At 48.6% G+C, this 20,608-nt stretch overlaps 2 protein-coding genes and 1 long non-coding RNA gene across 5 annotated transcripts in view; 1 reads left to right on the top strand and 2 right to left on the bottom strand.

Annotated features, from left to right (window-relative positions):
• Window positions 1–291, bottom strand: part of ELF4 (E74 like ETS transcription factor 4) — a 37,847-nt gene extending 37,556 nt beyond the window's left edge. The window contains exon 1 of the mRNA XM_077145467.1: window positions 89–291. The gene's annotated coding sequence lies outside the window, so the exon portion shown is untranslated. The remainder of the gene's footprint in view (window positions 1–88) is intronic.
• On the top strand, window positions 104–20,496 carry LOC143670596 (uncharacterized). Of its 2 annotated transcripts, XR_013169406.1 has the most exons (6): window positions 104–187; window positions 10,044–10,191; window positions 10,701–10,805; window positions 13,557–13,604; window positions 19,804–19,975; window positions 20,433–20,496. It is a non-coding gene; the product is annotated as an uncharacterized LOC143670596 (long non-coding RNA). The 2 variants fall into 2 exon arrangements; XR_013169405.1 differs by lacking the exon at window positions 104–187 and having other exon boundaries at window positions 9,547–10,191.
• The window catches only part of AIFM1 (apoptosis inducing factor mitochondria associated 1), a 50,786-nt gene continuing 44,345 nt past the window's right edge, over window positions 14,168–20,608 (bottom strand). For both annotated transcript variants that reach the window (XM_077145471.1, XM_077145470.1), the window contains exons 13-16: window positions 18,209–18,351; window positions 16,441–16,565; window positions 14,768–14,964; window positions 14,168–14,435 (exon numbers count right to left, since the gene is read on the bottom strand). In XM_077145471.1, the coding sequence (XP_077001586.1) occupies window positions 14,364–14,435; window positions 14,768–14,964; window positions 16,441–16,565; window positions 18,209–18,351 (537 nt within the window). In that variant the 3' untranslated portion in view covers window positions 14,168–14,363. The remainder of the gene's footprint in view (window positions 14,436–14,767; window positions 14,965–16,440; window positions 16,566–18,208; window positions 18,352–20,608) is intronic.

The following is a 20,608-nucleotide window of genomic DNA, read 5'->3' as shown; positions in this document are numbered from 1 at the left end:
TCCCCCTCCCTCCTTCCCTCCCTCCCTCCCTCCCTCCCTCCTCTCCTCCCTGCCCGCCTGCCCCCGCGGCCCCGCGCCCGTGACTCACCTCGGCGCCGGGGCAGGCTGGTCCGGGCGGGCGAGGCGCAGGGCTCTCCCACACGTCGCGCCGCCAATGGCAAGTTGGAGGGCGAGATGCAAATACCAGGTGAGACGGCGGCGCCCCTGATAAAACAGCTCGAGGGGGGTGGGGTGGAGAGCTGGGGGAGCCGGGTCGACGCGGGGGAGGGCCAGGCCAGGAGGGGGCAGCGGGGCGGCGGGGCGCCCGGGGGGAGGGGGGGGGCGCGAGCCAGCGGAGCCCTGCACTGAGACGACCGAGCGAAAGGGGAAATTGCACCAGAGACACACACGTCCCCGCAGGCGGCGGCTGGGGCGGGCGCGAAGGAGGCAGGGCGGGAGGGAGGGAAGAGCCGGAGGGAGGGACCGACGGGAGGGACCGCGGGCGGGCGGGGTGGGGGAGGGACGAGGCGTCTTGGTGGAAACAGCGCCCCTCCACCCCCGGCCCGCCGCGGTCGCCAGCACGGCAGGGGGAGCCGTGCCAGGGGCCCGCGCGGCCTCTCCTTCCCCTTGCGGCTGCTCGCCCCCGGGGTGGGGTGGGGGGACGGCGAGAAGAGGACCCCCGTAGAGCCGTCGCGCGCCCTTGCCCTGGCCAGCGTCCCTCACTGGCCTCGCACTCGGCGAGCCCTGGGGCTCTCAGCTCCCTGTGCGGGCCTTCCCCGGCCGGAAGCCCCCACACAATGCCCCGGAGAGAAATACACTCCCCGGGGACTCCAGCAGGCGATGTCCAGCCCCCTCGGCCCGTGCAACTCCACTCGCCGGACGTCCTTGGCCTGTGCCCTGCACTCCAGATTATTGAGCGCCTGCTGTGTGCAGACCTAGCGCGAGTACAGGCAGAGCAGTGGGTGAGGCCAGGAGATGCCCAAAGGGTACAATTCGAGAGCAGTATGCCAAACGACTGCTGAATCCCGGCCAAATATATTGTGCGGTTGGGGTGACTAGAGAGGTTCGGGGACTTCCTAGGGAAGTCGGGCCTAGAGCTCCTGGCTGGGTGAGGTTGGAGAGGGAAGAGGCTGGGAGGATGTGACTCGGCCAGTGCAGGGGAGGGGCTGGGGGTAGAAGGGCTGGCAGCAGCAGGTGCAAAGTCAGGCAGAGTCGAGGCGCTGGGAGAAAGCTCATGCCTCCTCTTCTCCAATCCAAAGCCAGGCTGCCCTACCTGAGATGCCTCTTGAACCTCAGTCTCCCATTCCATCTCCCCCACCCCCACCTCTGACTTGCTTTGGCATGGAGACCCCCACCTAGGTCCCATGGCTAGGAGGCTCTGGGAGAGAGTCTGGTGGGAACTCTCACTCCTTATGGCTCTACATGCTGGGGAAGGCGCTCAGCTAGGCCTCAACCCTGACATCTCCTTGGCAGAGAGCGACAAAGGGGAAGGGGCTCTGGGAGAGGAGGGCCCACCGAGGCGTGGGGGTGGCCAAATGGCCTGAGGTTCAGAGACCTGCTCAGCTACCAGCATCTGCCCGCTTCGCCAGCCTTGGCTTAGGATGCTTTCCCCGCCACCCCCCACCCACCCACCCACACAGGGCTGGAGGGCAGGAGTGGTGGTGGATGATAGCAGGGAAGGCAGCTGCAGATTCCAGGTTTCCAGGGAAAGACCTAATGGCTGGACTGGAACACCGGCCCCTCAAACCTCCCTGCTATCCATAGTCAAGTCCCAGAAACAAGTTTCCAGAGCAGGGTTCCATTTCTCTTTCTTTGATAAATGGGCACTCATTCCCCTAGGGGATTCCAGATCCTGGAGACCCACAGTTCTCTGCTGGCCTCTCGCTCATGAGGTTCCTCTTTGAAAACTGTGGTGGGACCCAGACATCCCTAAACCCCCTTTACATTGACCTTGAAACTCACCAATGATCTCACACACACACACACACACACACACACACACACACACACACACACTACCTCATTTTGCTAAGAGTTCAGTGGTCTCTGACTACAAACAGACCTGAATTCCTATTCCAGCTGCACCATTAATAAGCTGTATGACTTTGGGCAAGTCACTTATACTCTCTGGCCTCACTTTCCTCTTCTTTAAATTGGAGAGACCAAAAGCCTGCCTCCCAAGGCTGGGGGAGAACTGAATGAGAGAACCTGCGTCTATGGCAGTGCCTGGCGCCTGGTAAGCCCTCAATAAATGCTAGCTATCTTCAGCATCACCCTCATTTCACTTTTCTTAACCCAGCTCTCCGGCAAAAGTCTGAGCCAGGACAGAAGCTGCTGACAAGTAATGGCGGATCCCTCCTACAAAGAGCATAAGGAGAGGTCTTCCAATTGGGAAGGGCAGGGAGAAGAATCAGCACGGTGATGGCTAGCTCATGGTGACTGACTCTAATGCAGCCCAAAGCTCATGGGAATCCCATATGTTACCACCACCTTCCACAGCCAGGGAAAGCTGACCAGAAGCCCCATGGCATGGGAGCTGCTGCCAAAGCAAACCCCACCCTCTTCGATGAAAAAAAAAAAAAAAAAAACACCTGCGCAGCTTCGCCTTGGAGAGTCATGGGCTAACCTTATAACCTTCCTGACTCCCTGCCTCCAGGTCAGCTGTGCCACCCTGCCCAGATGGCCCCGCTACTCCCCAGTCTGCTGGCCCTTTCCCACCTGGCTCTCTGCTCTTCCAATTACCTACTGGGTGAGCCCAGCCAGGCTAAGCTCACCACTCTCCTGACCACCACCATGCTGTCTCTGCCAATGGCTCCTTCCTTGACTCAGCAGGAATTCCCCTTCTCGGGTTGCCCATGGATGCCCAGGCGGTGCCATCCAGCCATGCATTCTCAGCCTCTCTCCTTCCAGTCCTCCTTCTTCCCTACTCTCCAATCCCGACTGCCTTCTCTCAGCTCTCAGAACCTGGCTCCCCCCTGGACCAGAGGGGCCCCCCCGGGCTACTCCCAGCCACTGCAGGGTCACCTCGCCACATCTACACTCAACTTGTCCTTCCACCTTGGCAACTTTCTGAGCCCCTCTTTGTCCCCTTTTACAAGTAGCGCCTGCTAGCCTACATTCTTCCACGAATCACCCCAGGTTCTTTGAAGACAAGATGGCCGGTTGCTTCCCTGCCTCTCTGAAAACCCCCTTGGCCTCAAGAAATTCTATTCAAACCTGGGGCCAGAAGAAAACACCATTACGCTGCAGCTTCTGCAGCCATGGCCCTTACTTTCCACCACAGACATATGCCAGAAAAGTCACCTATCGATCAAACTTTCAGGAATTGAAGCATTTTCAAAAGCTGGGAGAAGTTACGGTTTGAAAGGAATCCTCCCTACCGGGTAAAGTTGAGAAGCCCCCAATAATCCTTTCCATAAAGCCGTAATCACCCCTTTGTTAAAGTGCTTGATAACTCCAGATTCCCATCTGTTGGGTCTTCAAGACCAGGCCCTAGAAATCCAAATGACCAAAAATAAATCTTTGAACTCCCAGGTTAGGGCTGGTCAGCCTAAGGCGTGTTTGCGCTAAAAAAGATTGTCGAGTAGCTGCAAAATAGAATTCCTTGAGGCAAGTTATACCAACTGCTCTTACCTGGGCTGATGATCTGCTGTCCTGGCACCTCCTGAGGGGAGGGGTGTGCCCAGGCTAAAACACAGGGTCTGTAGGCGGGAATCTGCCTGGTGTGCTTCCTTGGCTGGGAAGCACACCTGGCTTGGGGCCCTCGGAAAGCTACTTGATCCCCCACCTCAGTTTACTATTATTAAAATGGAGAGTTATACGGTTTATTTCCCTTTGTTGCTTCTAGGCGTCATGATAGTCCCTACGAAATCTTCAGAGGAGACTTGGACTCTGGAAACCGCTGGCTTTCACTTCTTGACAAGCTGGACAGCAGTTCAGGGGGCTGCCTGGAGGAGGAGGATGGGCTGGGCCTGGATGGTACTGTCCGCCCTAAGCAGACATTCAACAGGTCAACCCTGGGCACATTGGCTGCTGGGAGGTGTTGTTGCCATCACACACACAGCTGGGAAGTGGCCCTGGTACTGGGGAAACAGAGATTTAGTGTCCTTTGGCTTGGTGGGAGGTGTGTGTGTGTGTGTGTAGGGAAGGGGGACCGAAAGCTGTGGTTCATTTGGGAAAAAAATAAGGAAGAAGGGGCTTCCGACAGAATTCAGCAAATGAAGGCAAACACCTGGGCGTCTCTGGGCTTGGCTTTAGAAAAGTCTGTGGGACAAGGGCAGAGGGGCAGCCACCAAATTTCAGGCCACTGTCTAAAGGAGCCTGAGGGAACCCCTCAGCACCTGACATCTGCTAGCCCAACACCTGTCTTGTGTGGTGAGGGGTGGCATCACCATGCCCTGGGACCTCATGGGGATTCCCAGTGATGCCCCAAAGCCCCCTCCTCAGATGGCCCACAGGAAGACCTTGGTCCAAGGAGCTGCTGCTGGAGGGTGAGGATTGGAGGAAGGGGTCAGGGATGGGGAAGCAATGAGGGGAGGTAGAGGGATCAGCAGTCTGGTTAGCCTGTCTCTTTGACCTCTGATGTGCCCTCAGAGTGAAACTGGGAAGGCCCCCAGCAGTCCAGTGCAGGGGGACTGGGATGCCACATGGCAGCCTTGTCGGGGGCGGGTACCAAGTCATTGCTTGAGTTGTGTTGGGTGACAGGGTGCACAAGCAGCCATCAAGCCCACATTCCTTCCTAAGATGGGCCCCAGTCACATCGCAGATGGCTCCATACATTATGGTGCTCGAATAAGAGGAGAGATCAAGGGCATGACACCATGGTGGGGGCACAAGGCCTGATCCCAGTCACCCAAGCCGGGGGAAGGGGATGAGTGTGTGGGGTGCTATGAGGAGATTCGTTTATCCCCCAATTTCACCCCTTCACATCCTGCCAAGAAGCTGTTCTAGGAGCTAGGTGATTCTGCTTTTTCAGGATTGCCCCATCCTACAGAGAGGCGAAGATGAGTCTGAGCTGTTTGGTAGGCAGAGGCATAGCAGAGGCCCAGGGGGAATGCACCAACTCTAGAGTTCCCCCACCCTGCTCCCCACGTGTCAGGGGTCAAAGGATGTTGTTGTTTTTTGTTGTTTAACCCAGAAAAATGCAACTTCTGATGTCTATAAAGGTGCAGTATGAGTCATTTCACAGAATGTCTAGGCCCCTTCACTGGCAGCAAACAAACTTTCCAGCCCTCTTTTGAGGAAGCCATCCAACTCAGCTGCTGCTTCAGGTCTGTGTGTGTGAGTGTGTGTGGGTCTGCGTGTGGAATGGGTATCCGTGGGCTCTCGCCCGCCTATATGTGTGTCTGTGTCGCTCTCACAGATGTGACTGAGGGTGTAACCATGGGCAGTGTGTGTGTGTGTGTGTGTGTGTGTGCACACACGCGCGAGTCCTGGATGTGACTGTCGAGAGAGCCCCGCATGCGTGCATGTGTCTGCAGAGGGCGTGTGCATGTGTGTCTGCAAAGCAGTATGTGAGCCCATGCGTCTGTGGGTGTCTACGTGTACAAGTTTTTCTTCATCACTGCCAAATTATCTTCCCATCTCTCCCCTCAGGACGTGAGGGGCTGGCTGAGGGAAACTGGAAATCCAAAAGGGGTTATGGCTGGGGAGGGGAGAGGGGCTGGAGAGAAACCAAAGCAATCCCACTCGTCGGAGGGAAGTGTCAGCCAAGGATGAAACTGAAACCGAAGCAGAGGCAGCCACTTGGGCGCACCAGCACCCTGGGATCATCCCAGGGCTTCGGTTCTTCCCACTCCGCCCCCCGCCGGCTGCGGTGATTAGTCAGCCTGAAATTCCCATCCCCGCTGCTGCCTGGATTTGGGGTTAAGGCTGTGAGGCCGGCCTAGAACTTGGCCCTGTGGTTGGCACGTGACCCCATTAGCGTCCATTATCACATTAACACAAATTAATATATCAGATCCACTCCCAGACACCTAGTGGGGTGCAGGGCCAGGGTGAGGGAGAGGTCAGAGCTCAGGCCCTGCCCTGGGAGATGAAGCCTGCACTGGGGCATCAAGGGACAGGGCAGGCTGAGGACGGCGGGTCAGACTGGAGACAGAGAGAGGGGACTGGGGCCACCAAGCTTTGCCAATTTGATCCTTTTCCTCGGTCGTGCTCTGGGAGGAGACACCTTGAGGAGGGAGGTTAGTAGAAAGGAGGGAGTTTCCAGGAATAGCTGGGCACCGCCCTGTAGGACGGAGGCCCGGGCCGTGAGGTCTGGGCGGGAGACACGGTATTTCTCCTGGCACAAGTGAAACCTGGGAACGTTTATGATCCTTTGGGTCCCCCCTCCCCCCTTTCCTCTTCTTTGTGGAAAATCCTTAGATAACTTTCTCAGATGGCTCAGGACACCCTGAAAGCAGGAGAGCTGGGCTAACTGACCCGGGAGAAGAGGCACCCGAGTACAGTGCACAGCTTTTATTTCTTGGCATAGAAAAGCAGGACACACTCTCTGCCCCTATGTTTATATGTAGCATTGTATCATGGGAATGGCCACTCTAACCTCTGGAAAGGGTGAGGTCGGAGCTGCTACCAACTTTATTTTTTCAGCTCAAAGGTGTCTGGCCACAGGTTATTTTTGTGCCCTGATATTCTCAATATGCTAACTAAACAGCCACCTCATAACCGTGAACCACCACCGGGGTAGGTGAACAACATCGTGGCTTCTAGAGCTCAGAGCCAGCAAGGAGTTAGGACACAAAGCTAACTAGTGAGGCCAAGGCTGCAAGTTTGAGCCCCAGGTGGGCCTCTTGGCTTTTTTGTTTGTTTGTTTATTTTTGTTTTTTTTCTTCTATCACTGCAGAATACAGGAATGACATCTTGGCCAAGCCCTGGTTCCAGACTGGGCCCCAACCCTGGCCACAGTCTGCAACCCCGGGCTGGGGATGCATTTTTGGTCTCAAGGGAGCCAGGCTTGAGAGTGGCTGTTCAGGGAAACCCACCCCCCAACGCTCGAGACGTGACTCAGAGTTTCCATTCTATTGCCCACGGGTAAAGAGCTCCGTCCCAGGAGAGAAAAGACGGCCCATAAACCACCATCCCTTTGCGGACATTAAGAGCGGCCCCCAGCTCTGCAGGGGCCCGGGAGGTGGCCCGAGGGACTATTAAGAAGCGCGCACGAGTGGGTCCGACACCGTGGGCGCACGTGGCGGGCCTGCTCTCTTGACTCTCCAGCCGCTTGGGTGGAAATGCGGCCTTCTCTCGGGCACCGGGGGTTCTGCCACACACCTTTCCCTCGCCATCTCCTTCTCGGCTCGTGCATCTTCCAAATCTCCGGTTCCCCGTGGGGCTCAGCTCCCCACCCCAAGTCCTGCGCCCCGGGCGCCCCTGAAGCGCCACCTACAGGCGGAGCGCGCGCCGCGCGGGGTCTTGGGCGGCGGCCGCGGGAAGTGGCGTTCGGCCGAGGGAAGGGTTGAGGTCGATTCCTCTGCAGGAGGTTTCCCGGCTCCCGCGCGCCCTCCCCTCGCCCCCTCAGCCCCAAGCGGCCTAGCCAGCCGCCAGCCCCGCCCCGCGCCATGCCCCGCGCAGGCAGCCGCGGGATCCGTCTCTCCGCTCCTCGGCCGCTGCCCTGTCCGCGGCCTCCTGGACAATGAAGTCACACTGCGCCCGATCCGCTGACTCATGAGAATCTTCCCTCCTCCCCGCACACCCCTTGAAACTTCCCCACAATCACTTCTTTCCTGCTCTCGCCTCCCCTTCCACGCGTCACGTCTTGAAGAACAAGGGCGGCTTCTGGGATCCCTGGAAAGGATTCCCGGGGGCAGCTGGGAGGGGAGCGGCGGGCAAAAGCCCCAGTGTAGACTTCGGCGCTCCTCTTCCAGCCTGGCCGCTTGGAGCAGTTCAGGGGCGCACAGGGAATGCCCGGAGCGAGCTGCACGTTTGTAACTTTGGGCAAAGCTCCCACTAAGGTATCCTCTTGCAATTATCCACCTCACACAGGAGCGCCTGCTGAACGGAGAGCGTCTAGGGACTCCGTCCCTCCTCCGCGTCTCGGGGTTGGCTGAGAGTTCACCGGGAAGCTGAGTCTCTTTCTTGGAACCTCCTGTTCCAAACTACTTGGCATGTGCGAGCACACGGGTTTGCGGCGGGAGGGGCATGGGAAGGCTTGTGCCGCCCGACTGACAAGAGCGGTGTACTCTGAGCCCTGAGCTGTCCTCGACCCCTGCATTAGGCCACGCTGATCGCCTGAGAGGTCACTGTGGCCCATCCTCCTGAAACTTGGTGCTGGACTGGTCCAGGCTGGGGTGGGACAACCTTTCCATGTACCACTAGTTTGGATTCTGTGGAGGGAAGAAAGAATTGGTTTATCTCATCACCCCTCCTAGACCAGAATCCCATATTCTAGTTGCTGGGAGTTTTAGTGTTAATGAGGCTGCCCGGCCAGGGAATGTTCCAGATTGGAGCAGCCCAGCTGGCCTTCTCTGAGATGCCTAAAGCTCCCCTCTCCCTCTTGAGGGGCAGAGGTCTCTGGTCTCTAAGCATCCTTTCCACCCATCGTGGAACTGGATTGTCTTCCTTTCCCCAGGTGCGGTTTCCTTTCATCGTTAAGGTGAGAGCAGGGTGCAGAAGCTGGCAAGCTTCCTGGCTCACTTGTCATACACTTTGGGGCTGAGCTCCGCCAAGGCCATGGTCAGTGTGGAAATGGTCATGGACTGAGAGCAAAGGAGGTGTACTGGGTGGTCTCAGGAGTTCCGGCTTATATGGCATGAGGGAGGTTTTCTGAGCTCTTATCTGAGCATCAAGTTGCGAGCTACCCTGTGTTATGGTGACTGTCCACCCATTAGCTCTGCAGTGGGATGCTTGTTAGGGATTAGGAGCCACTAAATGATTGGATGGGAATATATGTGCTGGGCTCATGGCTGAGAATAGTCCCACCCTAAAGTCTTCCTAGAGGGAACTCAGAGTTTGAAGCCAACCCGTTAGGGGCTGATGGATGTCCCCTTTCATGGAGGCCGGTTTTGAGGCTGTCAAATTTTACACGGAGAGAAAATAAGGTAGAGTGCAATTTCAAAGGGTCCTAGGCTTAGATATAAGTTGCTAAGTTAAAGAAGAATCGTAAGCTACAAACTAAAAAATTCAAACCTGTAAATCCAGTTGAACCAAAGGGACAGCTGAGGCATGGTGGGGAGAAATTTGCCAAGAGCTCTGGGTTCCATTAGCATGTGCTCCAGTCCTGAGAGATGAAAGGCAGCTGAGTCCATAGAAAGATGAAGAAAGTCCTGAGAGGCTTTTCCATAAGCTGGAGGTTACAGCTGTGGGTGGGGAATTGATCTAGTCTGTTGCCCTCATTTTAGAGGTGAGGAAGCTGAGGCCTAACAACGTAGCTACCCCAGGTCATCCAGGTAATGAGTGGCAGAGCAAAGATTCAAATTCAGAAGAGTGCTGTTCCCACCATGCATCACAGCTTTGAGGGGGGGAAAATTGGTCAGGGACTACCCACTGGAACCTGAGGAAGGAGCACAGGGAGAAGGGAAACAAGGAGATGGGGGCAGGGGGTGGGGGGATGTTTGCAGAGATTCAGAGAAGAATAAGAGAAAATGAAAGACCTCAGGAAAAATTAAGAGAAAGATATGTAATCTCTTTGGAATGTCAACTTCCATCGTCTTTACTAAGCAGAGTATGATCCACGTTCTGCTCCTGGTGATGGCAGAGAAGATACAACCATAGAATGGAGGGAGAACCATGATTAGGTCAAAGAAATAAAAATCTAGAATTGATAGAAGCAGAAAAACAAAGTAATCTGAAGGGCAAGGAGGTTCCGATCCTAACTTGCATATCACATTCACAACACTTCTGTTGTGCTGATAGTTCCTATTGACTTGTCTGTGTCCACCACTAGATTATAAAGCCATTGAGGGCAAGGATGATTCATCTTTTTCTCTCCAAGGTCTATCAAAGTACCATAGCATGCAGCAGAGAGATGCTCAGTAAATGTTTGTTAGCTGACCAACAAATGCATTTATGTATTTGTGCATGTATGTATTCCTTCATAAATACAACACCCATGTTGGGTGCCCCTCCAGAAGCATCTTTATGTCACACTGAAAATGCCAAGACATCCTAGGTGGAAACCTGCCTGGGGAGCTGATCACCTCTGTCCATGGACACCAGACAAGACTCTTGGGCCTTCTCCAACTGAGACGTAGGACTTGGAGGCTCCAATGGAACCAGGTAAGGTGTTTAGGAAGGAAGGATGTTAGGCAAAAGTCACCGGGGTGTCTGCCTGGTAGTGGTCCTTCAGAAAATATTTGGACTATTTGTCTACAAATTATCAATGCTCTTCAGTCAAAGACCATCAGCGACACTCTTGTGGTTGAACAAGTTGGGTTTATTGCTCATTGTAGCAAGAGAGAATACACATCCTAGAGAACCTTGGGGCATCTTGGTAAGAGGGTATGAGATAGGACTTATAGGATTCTGGCTTGTTTTGGGTGATTTGGGGGATGATTTAAGGAAGCTAGACTTTGCTTGGGATTAGATACTGTTAGGAAGCTGGGGCTATTCTGCAATTGAGTATCTTACTAAATAAATATCATCCAATAGGAGAGAAGACCAAGCCAAAGCTAAGGCTGCAATAGGTAAGGGAGCAATAGTCACTCATATTAGCCAGGATAGCGGGATGTCTGGTCACTTTTGTGGTCTGAGCTAAGTGTTCATGTTTTTGTCTGTGTTCCGTCAAGATTGTGAAGTGATCTTGTTTCTGTCTTGATCCATCATGGCCACTGAGTATCCTTGATGTTGATGTCCTGTGAACCTGTTCACGTTTGACAGAACACCGAGACCAGGTATGACTGCCAGGCCAGTTTGTAGCAACACCAAGGCCTAGCTATCAGTACCAGGACAGCTTTCAGATGTCAGGGACTGCTTTTCTTTTCTTCAGATGACCATTTTGAGATGATCTCTATTTTCCACAGAGGGCTTGGCAGTCCAGTATCTAAACACTTGGACCCTCCCTGTACTCTGACCCAGTCACACCCATTTGTAGAACTAGCCAGGCAGGGGAACGTCATCACTGGCTTGGGCTGTGTGTGCTTTTGTGTACATGGGTCTGTGCCCGCCAGAAATTCCCCGATAAGATGGGAAAGAGGCCAGAGGCGGTCCCACATCACCTCTGGGCCTTGCAGGACTTCTCCCTTCTCCTCTGCCCAGAAGGCATAGCTCTGGGATTGAGTCCCAACAACTTTTAGGGCAGCAAGTGTGCCCAGCTTTAAGTAGAGTCAGGAGAGGAAAGAAGAGTTATCAGAGCAGCCAAACTTGAGAGGTGCAGAAAAGGGAACGGGTAATGGTGGAAGGGAGGAGAGAGTTCTTTTGTATAAATGGGTCTCTTGAGAAGCTGCTGATTTTCCTTCAAGGAAGTAGGCTGCAGTTTACTGTGGACTCCCCACCCCCATCCCTTTCTGATTCCTTGGCACCACTCAATAATGGAAGCTTCTTGTCTCTAAAACAGGCCCTGTTTATTAGAACAAAAAAAAAAGCACATATGTTAACCTCATCCTCCACTAAGAGGTTTAATCTGACCCCTTTTCAATCAAACAAACTTCTTTCCCTGTGTTCCCTCTCTCCAGCTGCAAAATATCAGGACATCTCCTGCTGTGCCTTACAGGTGGCCAGGCAAATCTAGCACCATTATGGAGTTGTGCCAATGTACCACTTGAGATCATTTATAAAATGGCAAAGAAAAGTGAAGCTGAAATCAGTGGGTGGGCTCCAAACACTTGATAATTTGGCAGTCCCAGCCCTTCTTCACACGGTGTGGCTCGCCCTGTGCTGCACTTCGGTGTGGCCCAGGTACACAGCATGCCTGCTAGCAAGGGCCAACCCCCATCTAGCACTGCTCGTCTGTTCAGACAGAATCTGACCCTAGAATCCTTGGGGGCCTGGACAGATCAAATGCACCCTGGATCAAGTGGCAAGTTGTGGCAGTGGGTGAAGCGATGAACTCATAAACGCAAACTACAGAGAACAGAGGCTACAAAAGAGAGGCTTATTTTTACAGGAATCCAAGGACTTGTTCAGCACTTTGGCAGGGTTTTGGGGGTGAGGCTGGTGCATGTGGTCCCTATCGTGGGGGAAAAATACATGTCCTCTGCCTTTCGGAGAGCTTAAATCCATTTTGGGAGAGTACATTAATGTACAGAGAATGGATTAGAGAACAATTAAGTTCAAAGGTAGTAAATGCAATTGGAGTTCAGAGATGAGAGGACATCAGCACAGACATTCATCCAACTGGTACCACATCACCATGGTAGGACTCGAGTAGGATTTGGATAGGCAAAAGGGAATAGGGCTGGCATTCCAGCTGTGAAGAGCATGAACAGAAGTTGTGAGGTGGCAACGAAACAGATGGGTATATGTGTGCATGCACATTAGAAGTCATGGGAAAGAAGGTCAGACAGGCAGAGTGAACAGAGCTCATGGGAGGCTTTGGAGAACTTGGGAGTCATTGTAGTTGGTGACCAGTGTCAGTGCTCATTCTTAAACAAGGAAGAAACATGGACCAAGTGGTGCTTTTGGAAGTGATCTAGCAGCAGGGGTTGGCTAAGTTTGGGTGCTCTGGTTGATCTCTCTATTTTGGATGTGTGTATAGTACTTTGTATGTCTACAGGCACATCTCACTATATTGTAATTAGGTGTTCACAGGTCTGCATGTCTGTCTGTCTACCAGGAGTTCCTTAAGAGAAGGTCATGTTCTATCCGTCCTCCTATTCTGGCATCTACCAGGCTCATGGTAGGCACTCAATACACACTGATTAGATGAATAGAACAATCTTAATTAACTGAGTTACAATTACAGAGCATATATGACAACTGTCAAAATTAGACTAAATTGCACATAATACTAAAATGAGGGAAATCATGATCTTTTTAAAAATGATTTGTGAGGCACTCAGGGATAAGAGTGTCTTACTACAATCTTTGTAAGTAGCAATTATTACTGTGTAATAATTTCTATGTCACAGGATACTAGCTGAATTTCCTACATATGGATCTGGATATGTCATGCATCAGATAATATCCCATGAAATCTGTATACAGATATTAAGAACCTGTTCTAGTGCAGCTAATTCTTAAGGTGGAGATTTCTCCTGTTCTAGTGTTAGGAAGGGACATCATCATACTGCTGCAATTCCCTTTAAATAAATCCAATATAAAAAAAATCCAAACTGGGAATAATTTCTCTTTTAAAAAAGATATAGAATAGGACTCTTGAAAGTACTAAAAATGTTCTCTTAATTGAAATATGATTTGAATTTTAAAAGCTAAGTAATTAACAATGCAAAAACTATGAGTTGATTTGCAAAACTTTTATTTGTATTTCTAGGACATCATCTGTTAAGTGAGGTGTGCCTAAAAGCATATTTTGGACAGTTAGGAGAGGGCAGATTTCTAGTTTGGGAGCAGTGGGTCGAGAAATCAAGGGATCACAATCCTGAAAAAAGTCAGTCAGTCTCCAGGTTTAACCACAAAGCTAGGCTCTGAACCCTTCTTTCTGCTCACAGTAACTGTCCTTTCTGTTCCCTCCTCTCCCCTTGCAGGATCAGTTCAGTTCCAGGACAGGGGGCCATGCACAAGAGTTGTTCCAGGTAAAGCAGAGTTTATTCCGTTTGTTCTTTCGTTCAACAATGATTACTAAAAACCTACCATGAGCCAGATCCTGTGCTAAGCTCCAGGGATGTAACCATGAGCAAGACATTCAAGGCATGATTCCTGTTTTCAGGAAGCCCACAGACCAGCTGGGAGATACATAAACAAGGAACAAGTTTGGAAGGGCCAGGAGTCTTCACAGAGGTGGTGAGCTTCCCTAGAGGAAGGGAAAGGGGTCAAGCATTGGAGGAAGAGGTCTTAGCAAGTATACACAGAAAGGCCTGGAGGGGCAAGAGAAAAGTTCTAGGGAACTGAGCAAGTCTGGAGTGGGGAATATATAGCTGAGAAACTCCATGCACTTTGTAATTGCTCCAATTTGCTTGCTCTCTAACCTGCATTGCTTTCCTCCCTTCACCCACCCTCTTAAAAGACAACAGAATTTAGGGTGGGCCATGGTGGCTCAACAGGCAGAGTTTTCACCTGCCATGCCAGAAACCCAAGTTCGATTCCCGGTGTCTGTCCATGCCGAAAAAACAAACAAACAAACAAACAAAACCCAGAATTTAATTTATAAGAATCAGGTTTTATTTCGTGATGTGAACATTAGGAATTTGTCTACGTGGTTGAAAATATGCACAAAGGACTTGATCATTCACACTCACACACACAGAAGGAGTTTGCTGAATAAAAAATGCTGCCTCGCCTATCCTGCCTACTGACAGGGACAGTGAAATGCTTGCCCAGTTCACTCTGAAGCTTCAGTCTTCATGGATGTTGAACAGCTTGGCTACTTCATTGAGATCGTCATGTTGCTCACCATCCTTAATGATCTGAGGGACAGAGTTTCAATCAGTTACTAACTGGCTCCACATACCTTCAGTCCAGGCCCACAGAAGGGGGCAGCCTGGGCCAGTCTCCACATCACACTGTGAGGGAGTTGAGGGAACAACTTTCTATTAACCCCAAATGGGCAGTGTGCCAACTCCCAGGCCACCCTGTCAAATCTTAAGTATAAAAGAAATGTTTCTGAGTCAAGGCTGTACTGTGTTCTGCACAGGCACAATTTGGCCTCGGTGGACAATGTCTATTAGGGCCCCTGATGAAGTTACAGGAGCATTTTCCAGCTTCCCAGCATCCTTTAAGAGTGCTGACAGGCACCTACCTTCCTCGCTATTGGCATTCGATTAAAGACGTTCCACAGCACGATTCCCACCACTACTTTGTCCCTGAGGTAGAAGATGACACCTTTGCCATAATCTTCACCTTGAATGGGTGCCTGTGGGACCGCAGGGGTGCTGGGAGGAATGGTGATTTCTGAGGCCTCAGATTCTGTCTCACTCTCTGATCGGATACCAGTCCCTGTGGCCACCCCCCCAAGAAAAAAACACAAAGTCAAAACCTCAGTTATAATGAGCTTGGGAAATCCTCAAGGCAAATACCTTCAGATATCTGCTTCATAGATGATTTGTCTTTTTTTTTTTCCTATACCCCCTCAAATGAACGATGGCCTTCTCCAGCCCCTCTCTACTGTCAAAGCCAAAGAAAGCTCTTCCTTGCCAGATCCTGGGCACTGGGTCATTATGACCTTAAACTTCCCTCCCTTACTATCTCATTTTCAGTTTATGCTATGTCTATTTCCTGGTTTCTGGATTTCTTCAAACTAAAGAAGACTTCCTCTTGTTCCCTGAAAAATATCCTACAGCTGCACCACACCGTTTAGTATGGTAGCTACTTGCCACATGTAATCTTTAAGTTTAATAAATTAAAATCAAATATATTCAAGAATTCAGCTCCTTCAGTCACACTAGCCACATCCTGAGTGCTCAAACGCCACATGTGGCTAATGGAACGGACACAAAAGAAATAGAACATTTCCATCATTGCAGAAAGTTCCATTGGAGTGCTGTTAGAGAGACACTTGAGTCAAAACAGAAGGCAGCTTCCCATATGGAAAAACCATAGTGAAGGAATTTCCTCCTAGAGGAGGAGGAGGGGAATGGTGACAAGGGAAGGAGGTACCTTGTCTTCTGAGAAGAACCAGGCTACAAATAATACTGCCCAGTAGACAGAGCAGTGACCTGGAAGTTTCAAAAACCCATGTCTCTCTCCTGGACCCACTTCCCAGGAGAGGTCAGCATTAAGGCATGAGTATATGTAACATACTAGAATTATACAGGAGAAGGACCTACATATACATATAATGTCTTGCTTTCTCCTTCTTAAAGAGCAACTTGGCCTTGAAATATTTCTGGCAAAAGGACACAGAGGTTAAACAATTTGAGCCAAGATCATAGAAGGGTGAGAGAATAAGGCCTAAGAGTTAATGAAGGAGAAGTGTGAGGAAGAGAAGTCCATTCCAAGAGTTACCTTCCGTGTAAAGAAAACCTGGCATTAAGATCCAACAAACAGAATTAGAGAACTACTCAGCCCAGTTCTTCACTGCCCAGGGCCTGTGCAAGATAATAGGACCTAAGCTAAGGTTTTTGTGCTAGTTCCTAGGATTAGCAGGAACCAAAAAAACAGTTAAAGTTAAGGTTTTCTTTATCTCACAGGTCTTCCTAATTCCCTCGAGACAAATTAAACAGCAGCATCATTGAACTAGCCACTGTCCAAAGTCTAGGTCAGATACCCACAATATTTGAGACCATGCCTTGACCAGATACCAGATTTTCCCCGATCTCAGACCACAAAAGAATGGCTTATTTTAAAGCACAATATGAAAAAAATGCTTTCATTGACAGTTCCTTTTGACCAATACAGAAACCCCTTGGTTCAGGAAAATTTGGACCACTGCTTCTCAACACTCTTCCAAGAGAAGTGGTTGGACTTCCTTACCTGACTGCTCTGTGGCAGATTTTGGGTTGTCATGTGCAGTTGCTTTTGCAAAAACACCAACTGTGGGCAAACTACTGTCCACAAGACCAATAGCTTCATAGCCAACATCAGGGCCCAAATCACTCCTAAGGAAGGAAAGAGAAAAGGGTGTTCTGTCAAGGGACTATAAAGAATGACCCAGTAGTACATGTTCTCTAAGACACTGCACTTTCATGCCAACCAAACAACATAACATGTCTAGCAACAAGAGAAACGTCAAACTGATCTCTCTCCTGCCAGGGCATCAAGGGACAATTGTGAGAAACACGATTATCCCAAACTGCTTTTATTTTCCTTAATACACCACTGTACACATCACATATCCATAAAATGATCTAAATCTTCTTAAATTTATTTATGCTTTTATCCAATACTACATTTGGGGGGTGATGGATTCCACTTGTAGTATCCTAACTTTTCCTAAAACTGCCATTTTGAAGCCGTAAAGAATGCATTTTATTTATGGAATTCAGAATTTGAAATGTTTAATGATTTCATTAACCAACAGTATATTTCCTCTTAGCCTTCATTTTTCAAGACTGGAAGGCTATTTATAAAGAGGCATCTTCATTCACTTGGTCATTTTATCTTAACTACTCTTGGAAACAATTCCTATCATCCACATGCCTTTCTTAATAAGCTAGGAATCTCACAGAGTATTTCAGGTGCAGACACACCATGGTTGTGTAGTAATCTAGGATACTCAAGCTGTTTTGTTTCTGGTGCTCTACATTCTGTTATCTTCATGGCCGCAGTAGCTCCCAGAACTTATGTCTTCAGGGAATAGTCTACAATTCCTTGGATTCTGTTTCTATGTCCTAACTGGTAATTTTTTAGTTACAGATTATGTTATCTTAACTATATCTTAAGTGTTGACCCTGAAATTCATGTTTGTTTGTTTGTTTGTTTTGGCTGCCAACTCATAAAAAACTGTGTGTGATCGTCCTAAAACATACTCCCATCAGCTGAGAATTTCCCTAACAGCAATAGTTTAGAGGCTTCTGAAACCTTGAAAATTTTTATGCATTCCATCTTTTGAAGAAACAAAATGAAAAAGGGTCAAATAGGGTCAGCCACAGTGCTCAGAGATGTCCACTGCTAACCTTTCTCTTCTCAAAGAACTACCCATGGGCGGGCCGCGGTGGCTCAGCGGGCAAAGTGCTTGCCTGCTATGCCGGAGGACCTCGGTTCGATTCCCGGCCCCAGCCCATGTAACAAAAACGGAGAAACAGAATACAATAAAACAAGAAAATGTTTAAAAATGTTTCCCTTTCTTCCTTCCTTCCTTCCTTCCTTCTATCCTTCCTTCCTTCTCTCTGTCTTTCCTTTAAAAAAAAAAAAAAAAAAAAGAACTACCCATATACACCTAACTTTGAATTATTGATCTTAAGGTTACATGTGAGTGGGCTGCCTTTTTTCATATTTTGAGTTCATTTGGGTTAGCAGCAAAGGACAAAATAAAATATCCTGCTGTCTATACTTACGAGTATACTCTCATACTATCTGCTGTTGGTCAAACTGATTTTGCCAGAAGTGATGATGCCACCTCCACTCATTTATCTAGTCTAACTTATGCCAAAGGAGACATCTTTTACCCGATGGCCACGTTAGGATGCGTGGACATGAGCTGGAATTTTTTTCTTTCTTTATGAAGGAAATCAAACCATAACCTTGGTCCTTTAAATTCTGTGTTCTAAGCAACTGAGTACCCAAGGCACACAACTATTACCAGAACATTGACTGATGCCAGTAGGGCTTAGCAGCTCCAGTCATATTTTCTCCAGCCAGTCTTCCACTCACAACAGCATGATCATGGTGCTCAACCCGCCTCCTACCCAACTTTATATCGTAGAAGCATGCAGCATCTCCTGCCTTTGAAAACAAACAAATAACAAGAACACTAGATTAAAAAGCAAGTTAAAGAAAACATAAACTTTGAGGGCTCAATAAAACTTTGCAATGTTAACTAATTACTATTTTCCATCTACAGGCCAGAATCCTACCTAAACTATCAAAATCAGTTGAAATTTAAAAAAAAATATTATTCTATGTCATCATAAAACGAACCTAAATAATTTGTGCTTCAGCTTAAACTTATTTCTTCTCATTCGGCCATTAGCAGACACAGGATATTTAATAACCATAATTTGTAGAAAATTCTTTTCTATACACAGGAACTAGTTTTTAGATTTGACTGCCCCTCACCTATAAATCTTCCAAAATAATTTTTTTGTCACTCAGCATTCATTTATTCAATAAACATTTGCTGAATACTTACTATGTACCAAGCATTATGCTGTCTGGGTTGTAGAGATGAAACTGATAAGAACCTTGCCTATAACCTAGTAGAGGAAGATAAAGCATTGTTCAAAATGACAACACTATGTAAAAAGATAATGTGCCAAAAAAGAGGCACATTCCTATATTCTGGAGCAGATAGAAGGAAAAATCTGAGAGGACTGTATGATAGTCCATGATGAACTCTGGGATCTGTCCTGTAACTATCTGTTGAAGAATGCTTTGAAAATTATTGCTTTTTTTCTTTCTTTGCTTTGTATATATTATACAATCAAAAGTTAAAAAAAAAAAAAAGAAGAGAGGCACAGATTAAGTGAGTTAAATGTTTCAGAGACAGAGAACACCTCAGCTAGGGTGAACAGGGCTTCATGAAGGACGTGGTATTTGAGTTCTCTAACCTTTCATTCATCTTTGTGGCTATTCCAATGCCAAAAGTAATCTAAAAATTTAACAAGTGAGCAGTGGCAAAGCAAACTGTGAAATCCATTTAATGGTATACAGTCATTACACTGTTTACAGAGTCTGAAGAAAATGTTGAAAACACATTATGAAGTTAAGTAAGCAGAATACAGATCTTAACATATATTCACTATGACCATGTAAAACAAAGGGAAAAAACCTATGCACAAGAAAATGGAAGGAAGGAAAAATGTGAAACTTTATATTGCAAGTATGCTACCACAATAAAAATAAAAAACGAAGGGAGGGGGTGCAAGGGTAGTTCAGTGGTAAAATTCTCATCTACCATGAGGGAGACCAGGGTTCTCTTCCCGGTCCATCCAATTCCCAAAAAACAAACAAGCAAAACAAACAATCAAAAATTCAACAAATAAATGTTGCTGCAATAATGGGATACTCATATGGAAAAATACTGAAATGTGACCCCCCCATACAGCATACAAACAAACAAACAAAAACAAAGGGAGGGAAATACACCAAAATAATAATGGTCACTACCGGTGATTTTCCCCTTTCTCCTTTTTGTCCATGTTTTCTATACTGAGCACGTAAATACTTTCATTACAGGTTAAAAACACACACACAATCCACACTGGAGAGAAGCCCTACATGTGCTCCCTCTGCGGGAGAAGCTACCGCCAGTCCTCCACCTTCCACCGCCACCTGCGGACCCACCAGAGAACTAACGCTGCCCGGCCAGGAGCCGCCCCAGCTGCTGCTCCCAGCGAAGATATATTGTGTAATTATCCGGTATACCTACTCTTTCCTGCAAAATGCTAATTATGTCAATTGGGAGATAGCTACAGATTGGTTGCTTGGGTGGATTTATTAGGTGCTCCACCCTCCTTTATTATGTGATAACCTTCTTGGGAGATTAATTTTTCCTGAGGAAGACTTCAAATAAAAAAAGAAACAAAATAAAGCAAAAAAAAAAAAAAAAAAAAACCCCACACATACACACTTTATCTTAAAAAAAAAAAAAAGCTTCAAGCCAAAGAAAACCCCCCTCCAAGTTTCCTATGCTTTTAGTTGCAGAGTCCGTAATCAAACACAATACACTTGTAAATGATCTAACAATGGGGAAATTACCTCATGGTTCTCTCCTTCTATAGTCTTGTTTGTGTCAGAATAGATTTTTAAAAATAACTAAAAATAGTACTAGAGAAAAATGAAAATGGAATAATTTTTCTTTCTAGGGATTATAAAATTGCTTCATCCTCCACTTGTGGGTCTCAAGTTCAAGCCCAGGGAGGAGCAGAGAATTCTGAATGCCATGCACATGACTGCTGGGTGCTGTGCCAATGGCCGGCACTCACTCAGCGGAATAGGAAGCGCTCTCCTCCTACAGGTACATCGTTTAGGTCACTGTCTA

The sequence above is a fragment of the Tamandua tetradactyla genome, chromosome X (genome assembly GCF_023851605.1).
Source record: "Tamandua tetradactyla isolate mTamTet1 chromosome X, mTamTet1.pri, whole genome shotgun sequence".
Taxonomy (NCBI): domain Eukaryota; kingdom Metazoa; phylum Chordata; class Mammalia; order Pilosa; family Myrmecophagidae; genus Tamandua; species Tamandua tetradactyla.
Note: the sequence above shows the minus strand (reverse complement) of the source record. Positions and strands in the feature narration are given on the sequence as shown.